The following is an 8,233-nucleotide window of genomic DNA, read 5'->3' on the forward strand; positions in this document are numbered from 1 at the left end:
ATTTTTTAAATATACACTGCATTTTCAATGCCATGATTCTGCCCTCCTTAGTATCATCACTGCAATCTCTTCCCGTATCCTAGATGGTAATTGTTATTGATTCACACTAGCAGTGGAGAACTGGCCACAGTTTGTCCTGGAAAACCAGTGGCTATTACGATCCTGTTTTAGAGGCATCCATGGACTGTCGATTTAACAGATTGGTTTTTTTCACTTTCCTGTAATTTTGCTCTAATCCTAACACAATAAGCTACAAATCAGCTCAGGGCGGTGCACCCTATAGACATTCTATCGATGAGGGGGATTGAGGTCGTAAGTGATGGCGACAGAAAATACAAGCACTCAAAATAGTTCCGGTTTAAAGCGTCAACAATTACTTTATTATCACTGAAAAGACTATCAACGAGGAGGATGTGAAAACACATGTTACCGGAGAGCGGTAATTTTTCCAGATAGTAGCGTGAACACAATGACAGGCAGTAGAAATGGGTGAATCCATATGTAGTGACTGAAATACGAGGGGTACTGGGGTGCACCAAAGCTATATTTTTAGATAGAGCCGTTATTTACTTTCGTCAATTTTTCCCTCTTTCTCGCGGCTCCGGGATGATGATGATGATCATCGTGTGTCGTTTTTTGAAGACGCTCTATTCAGAAACAGTAGGAGACGAATCAGTTCAAAGTGTATTCTGCTACTTCAGTTAAGCGTTTCTCATCACAGAGTTCCTGTTGTAAAGGATATAAAGTATAGTTGATGGTATGGCCTCTTCTATCTTGTGTGGTTGTATTTAGCATCGAACATACGTCAAAAGGACCACTCTTCTTGCCTGTCCTTACTTTCTCTGTGTTTCGTTTTTATATCTAGCACTGATCCCTTTATCTTTTCTCGTAATCGAAGATGACGCCCGCGGCATCGAATGCTGCTTGGCATAGCTGCGTGTTCGCTCGCAAGCGGCAGCAGCGATCTATATTTTACTCAATTATAGTCGATAACTAGTTTTTCTCAAGCATACGGAAACCGGGTGAAATTTAGTGCGAACTTAGGGGTTCTCGATAGCCTCGCACCGTACCTCGATATACAAACGAATAAAGGGGATCATTTTGTTACGCTCAAATCAGAGATAATACCTTATTATCTGTATTATATCTGCGTAGTGGTAGTACTATTATTAGTAATAATAATTATTCATACTTTATTTGTTATTAGTATAAGTATTATTATTATAATAATATTAACGAAAATATAATATCACATGGGATAAAATAATACATTACATAGCGGCGATGCAGATATCTGTAGCTGTTGTTCTCTTTCTTTTATCGGCTTTTTCCCTTCGGTTTGCTTCTCGTCTATCGTCGACATAGTTTCACTCAGTCGTAAGTTCACACATACGCTGGCTTCAACTTCAACTTGACCCCGAAGGCCCAACTGAAAATCGTGTTTTCTAAATGGAGTAGTGTCTGCGTGTACTTGTTCCTTTTTATATCAATTATATAGGTGGGGATTTCTATATCAAGTTGTCAGAGAGAAGAACGTTCGAACTCCAAGCTGCGCTCCGGCATTGCACCTAAGAGTCGACGTTGTTGCTTTATAGCTCGATAAAAGCTAAGTAACTTTTCGTCCTTTTCAAGCCTGAGGCCCAAAAACTTACTGCGTATGGTAAGACAGTTGGTTTCCGTCAAGGAAAACGCCTGTCCGCCTTGTTTCAGCCGCAGATCTTTTCCCATTTACCCACATCGTTAACTTGTTTAATTGAGTCTTTCCAAGTTCATTCGTTCATCCTACAGTTCATGTACAGTGACTTTTTACAAACAAGTCCGCGAATCCAGAATTTCTTCTCGTTCCATGTATATATATATATATATATATAATTCGCTGTCTTCATATTCATGGATCATAATAATAATAACTTTTATTATAATTATGATCTGCATGATAAATGGGTGAGTATCAGCAGCGTTGACAAACAGCTTCACTATACTCTTGCCATAATTCTTCAGTGTCTTCATCATATCATAATGTAATATTATTACGTATTTCTCTACATAGAGTCGTTATAGTGGTAGTAATAGTACTTGTAATAGTGTGATCATGTTAGAGGTGGTACTGCAGCAACTACAGTATCTAATAGTTATAATTGCTAAATGGGTGTTCAATATGTTTCCTGACATTTTCATGCTTCGCTTCACCGTAGGGATTCGCGCACTGGGTGCCGGGATGTGAATTTTATGTTTTCATTTTATCATTGTCTCCTTATATATTTTAGCTCTTAGCCTCGCTGTTGATGGTTGCTGATATTTTAACATGTTTTATCTTGCATATATATATATATATATATATATATATATATATATATATATATATATCTCAGCTTGCTTGCTTTTTGCCGATAACGCGGCGGGGACAGTCCAGATTTGCCAACGCTTGCCGCCTCCCTGTTGGCCTGAGGGACCATGCAGCAATATCCAGCTTGCACTAGCTTTAAGGAAAAGGACTTGGTGAAGTACATAGGCTATCAGATTTATCGGAGGGGGCTGTTTAAGGAGATCTGTGAGATTTAGCTTTAGCGGAAACTACAGCGAAGCTGAGGAACAATTGTTCCTGATTTTCGATAGTGCAAGCAGTCCAGCAGAAGGTTTCGTGCAGCAGTTATGTCGTTTTACTATTATCACCAAGCTCTCGTTTACGATTTTTTGAAGTCTGCCATCATCACTTATTCCATTTTATCTCTTCAATGATAATCTCGTTTTCGTGATTTATCTCAATTAAGTTTCACTTGAATCGGCTTCTTCTTTTTGGTTCATGTGGTTTAAACAACGATTTTTCACCCTGTTACTCCAGTTGATAAGTAGTATCAGCCATTACTAAGAATTAGTCGGAGCTATATGCAACTGCCTGTTTCCCCCTTGTAGGGAGGAAGGGAAAATTGCAGTATTTCCCGTAATCGAGTTCGTATATAGGTCTTAGTCTAATCGGCAAGACGATATAACAGAACTTGTTGGTGTTTTCTCTTCACTGTGAAACGTTTTCTAGCACATATTTGATGTTCAAACGTTTTGATGACTCTAAACACTTGACGTTAGTCCACGGTGTTGACGATTTTTCATGATAGATTTCGACGACCTGTGAGCCTTCGAATCCGAGGATCGATGTGGAAGTCTTTAAAAATACGTTGCTGAAGGACCTGTTTGAAGATCTCGGATTTTCAACAGAGACTACACGTATAGAATGGTTCATGGTTGATCAGCAGCTTCGGTCCGTTGTTATTCGCTTGCTTCAGTCTTATGAGGTCCCCTAAGCGGCTTATGATCGTACCCAGCCGTTGGGATGGTCGCTGCAAGGTGGGTAAAATAGGCACAAGTTGTTAACGGTTGTAACCTACATGTACAAAATTTCCTTGTGCAAGGTCTAATGAAAAGATTCAATGTGGTCAGTACTTTCCCTGGGTGTATCCATATAGTTATATATCAGTTTTTACGCACGATAAATACCGCGTATTTTTATGTTTAAAAAATATCTTGTAATACATTCAGCTTTCAAGTAACCTATTTTCCTACACGGGATTTTTTTCTATTTGTGACCAATTTACTCGACGATCCTCCGTTGCTTACATGGGCATGTTAAAGTCCTGTAATGCTTGACGTACGGTAGAAAACAGCAATCTACTGCCGTCCTCTTTCGAGGGGTCCATGCAAAGCGACTGTAGTCGACTGAGGTACGAGTCAAAATTCTCTGGCGTGGGCTTTTCATCACCGTATGTAGTTCCAGTACGGTCTAGCAGGTGGATAAAGTTCGACTTCAACGACTCGTAATACTCATGCAAACTATGGGTCTTTTCTTCGAGGGCGGTGTTGTCGCTTTCAGCCATCCGTGTTTGTGCCTCCATCTGCGCGATGCCAGTGCGCAGCCGGTGCATTTCCGATTCCATCTTGGCGTTGTATTCCTGCAACTCGATGATTTCATCTTCGAGTGCACGGACCTCGTTATTGTCCTGGGTAGAGGTGGATCCCGATCCATCGTCGGCCTCCTTGGGTGGCGGGCGCGTTGCGCGTGGACATCCCGACAGGCTCCTGTGAGATAGAAAGGTACCATTTGCGTGCCCGCTGCCATCGCATCCTGGCGTCAGACAGCTCGGCTCCAGCTTGCCGGAAGCCGCAAATTCACCTGTATATAACAAGTGACGAAAACGTCGTTAGAATTCAGCGCTATATAGTGATGATAGAACCTATGATAAATAGGGTTTCTATTCCTAGTCGTTTTCAATTTAGAAATTATGAAAAGTGAAATAAATGCGAGACGAGATATAATACATCTATAATTTAATAGAATAATAATCACCGATAGTATCGAAATGACATTAAATGACTCAAGGTAATAATTTAAGGTCAATCTGAGGATGAAAGTTGCGGATCTGAAAAACGGGTCTACTTCAGCAATGTCACAAATTATATCACAGCCGCCACAATATCACGGCTATATATTCCGGGCCCCTATCTACCCTGTCGATTTACATACGTATTATTTATGCAAAAACGCTAATGAACATTACCGTCAGTGACAAAAAGAAAATCGAAGCGTTACTATGTAGTTATGATGATATCCTGGCGCTTTCGTACCTGACGCGAACTCATGTTTAATCTTGTTTTTATTGGCGATAGGACAGCCGGAAGCACTCCGGTGCGACTGAAATTTTCCCGTCACGTGACCGGATCCATCGCATCCAGGCACTGGACATCGAAGGGGTTCAGCTCCCCCGGCATCCGTTTTGTCAGCAAACGAAGACGATGAAGCTCTGTATAAGCTCCTGGCGTGGCCTGGTCCGGCGCGCGGGCAGCCTGAAAGGCTGCGATGCGTCGAGTAGTTACCGGTGATGTGGCCAGTCCCATCGCAGCCAGGCGTGGGACATTTGAGCTCGTGAGATCCCCCCTGAGTCTGGTTCAGATTTGAGAGGATCGCTGGTGAGGCTCCTGGCACAGCGACTGCCGTGGCCGATCTACAGGAAGAGGAGAGAATATCTTCGGCTTAGTCAGCATGAAACGCCAATGTTCCCTACCCAAACATACGAATGTGTCTTGGCCCGCGCTGCCTCGCATTTCACAATTCGGCAGGGATGAAAAGGGGGGATGGTATTGATTATTTATGGTTTTGTCTCAGATATTACATGGTAATCCACTTGAACATATACAACTGAATATGCGCACTTTCCACAGATATGACAAACAAAACCGACTGTTCTACTGTTTGCAAAAAGGAGCTGCCACTAATCTGCTACATACGATATGCAACAAACGGATTAAGGATATCCTTAAACTCTCGCAAGCGTTATGCAACGTTCTGCTGATTTCGTCTGCTCTCTCCTTTTAGAGCTCTCCAGAGGAGCGCGGGCCAAGAGGTCCGCGGAGTTGATGCCTACCTGTCGTGCTCGATCGTGCTCATAAAGTGATCGCTGGAGTTGCTGGTGTCGTAAGCGTAACCAGCAAACTCACGGTGGTGGCCTGAGGGCGCCGTGCTGAAATCGACCGGCTCAGTCTGCTCGGAGCACCCGCTGCCGAATGGCTTGGATCCTCTTGGCAGACAGCTGGGGGAGTTCCTACAAATATTAAAGCGAATAGCTGGTCAATGAATATGTTTCGATGAGGCACAATTCTAGGGAATTCAATTAACAATGCCTCAAATGGCCTATAATCAAGTTAACTCTCAGAAGGTTGCATGCAACGTAGAATTCGCAGGACCGTTTTCCCATATACTCGTATCAGAATCTTCAATAACGTATAAAGTCAAAGCCAGCAGGACAAACCCGTGACAGCACGATCAGTTAACTCCATATGTGCTCATTTTTGAGAATACATATATGTGTATAATACTTACGGAGGGGACGAATTGGGAGAGGTGGCCTGGCTCTTGCAGTGGATGCCGGAAGAGGCGTGCGGGGCTGCACGATGCGGGGGAGCGGGGTAGTACCCGCTTACTCCACCAACGCCTCCCCCCACCCCTACGCCCATACCTCCAACTCCGCCCACGCCCATGACACCCACCGGGGGCACTATGTAATCGTGAGGTCGCGAGTACTTCTCCAATTCCTTCGCCAGCTGTGTTCGCGGAGTCGCCTGTGCCACGTAGCCAGGATACTTATAATCACCGACGTCTAGTTGCTTGACAAAACACATGGGACGCAGTACTCGGTCCGATTGCGCTGAAGAACAATATCAACGGCAAGATAGAACAAAATAACGGAAACACGAACTGTCACAATGAATCCAACCGTATACGTAAGCGTACTGTCAATGATGAGGGCAGCCAACCTAGGTGTTTGTGAGCTTTTTTTTGAACATCAGGATTTGATAACTATCAGATCTTAGCTGGCCATCAACAGCCAGGGTTGAAAACTGAATAGTTAGCATTGAGAGACTCTTTCTGGGAGCAGATAGATAGATAGATAGATATTCTCATTGCTACTTCGAATTTTCCATAGTAGAAGCTGCAGGCATTGAACGATCACGGTGACCAACCATCAGACTAACAATCGTACCCAACTTGATTCGAAACTGCTTGTGCCGGCTAGAAAGACGACGTGCACCTTCTGCGCTCATTTGCACAGTGGAATATTATTTAAGCACGTGGGGGTAGGCTAATTGAAACAGTTAATTATCAGCAGTATAATTGTTTTACTTAACAGTGGTTCCATCCAGCTTAATAACTTACAACGACTGACGAGCCGCAGTGGATAAGTGAGCAAGTGGGATACAGGAGAAAGGGCACGGTCGGGACCCATTAATGATTGACTGAATATTGTTGAGCGTGAAATATTAATCATTCATTGACAAAGGCAGTACGTATTTCGACAGAGGTCTCATTCAACCTCTCGTTTCATCAGTGAACGCATCAACAGTCCTGTTGACAACCGAAGAAAAGATCAAGCACAGTTTACCTTAGATGGCACCTATAGGTTCACAGCAATCAGATTCTGAAAAAGCCGTCGTTCATTGCCTTCGCGACTTCACTTGACAGTAACACTGCAGATCAGCAATATCGAAATCACCATTTTAATGCGTTGAAGAGATAGTAAGACTGAATAAATATCGTTGCTAAGCATGAAATATACTTCCTCTTCACTTTTTGGTAGACTTTCAGCTTGAATCTTTTGTACGTATTAGCTCGCAGTTGGCTTAGCTGTACAAATTGGCAAAAACAAAAAAAAAAAAAATGTGAAAAGTCAGTGAACTCTGAGGTCCGCTTCGCCGAACATCACAGAATCACGTGTAAGTAATATACTTTTAACAAGCACTTATGATATAGGTATCACTGCCATCCATCAAGACACATACAACTTGAACCTATAAGAGGCATCAGTACTGCTGCTTTACATTGCTTCTAACAGCTGTCAACGTGGGAGACTCAATACGAGCCATCTGGAGGGACTGAGAGGAGGAAGATTATGATAATATCCATCGCCCTTTCTATTACTCTTCTGATTTTTCCTGAAAAACCAAAATACGCTTGCCGATGTCCAGGTTTGAATCAGAACTACTTTCATGCTCCTCCGGTTAACAATCATATATATATCACCAATACACTAACGCGGTGGTAATATGACAGTTGTCTTATACTCACCAGTAGAAGGCAGCTGAGCGGACTGAGCTTGTTGTGGGGCGGAGGCAGTAGCACTAGGTCCGGTGGATCCCAGCGCGAGCTGCTGTTGTTGTTGCTGTTGCTGCTGGACCACCTGCTGGGCCTGGTGGGCCTGTTTGGCCTGCGCGCCCTTCAGTTCCCTCTGAGCCAGCTTCTCCATAGCCGCTATTGGACAACCCGACAAACTTCGGTGCGAGTTCCTGTTGCTGTTCACGTGCCCGCGGCCATTACAACCCGGCGTGGGGCACCTAATCACCGTGATAATCACCATCAGCATCATGAAGTAGAACGTAGACACGAACGACAACGAAACAACGAAAGAGAGAGAAAAAAGAATCACTATATTAACAATTATACTCGAGCTAGGCCTGCAAAGATGATCAAAATAAAATTTAATAACTGAAATTGAAATCATGATAACTGTGACAAGGTGGAGGGGGTAGTAGTAGTAGTAGGAGGAGGAGGAGGGAGAGGTAAGCGCACGTACGAATGTACAAATGCAGGCAATCCCAATGCGCTTGAACTCAATCATAAATTTGGCTCACCGCTCTTGACTTTGTGCAATCAAAACCTCACCTCTTCGTAAATCGGATACTATTGGTC

At 43.3% G+C, this 8,233-nt stretch overlaps 1 protein-coding gene across 1 annotated transcript; it reads right to left on the bottom strand.

The window, feature by feature from the left end:
- Positions 1-351: 351 nt before the first annotated feature.
- On the bottom strand, positions 352-7,878 carry LOC111273227 (myelin transcription factor 1-like protein; the record flags this gene model as incomplete). Its single annotated transcript, XM_022854931.2, is given in 6 exon segments — positions 352-3,335; positions 3,613-4,165; positions 4,618-4,994; positions 5,415-5,591; positions 5,870-6,194; positions 7,613-7,878. Coding segments are annotated over 6 exon segments (1,729 nt in total), but the record flags the coding sequence as incomplete, so codon positions are not given.
- Positions 7,879-8,233: the final 355 nt, after the last annotated feature.

Source organism: Varroa jacobsoni, unplaced genomic scaffold (assembly GCF_002532875.2).
Source record: "Varroa jacobsoni isolate VJ856 unplaced genomic scaffold, vjacob_1.0 contig05568, whole genome shotgun sequence".
Taxonomy (NCBI): domain Eukaryota; kingdom Metazoa; phylum Arthropoda; class Arachnida; order Mesostigmata; family Varroidae; genus Varroa; species Varroa jacobsoni.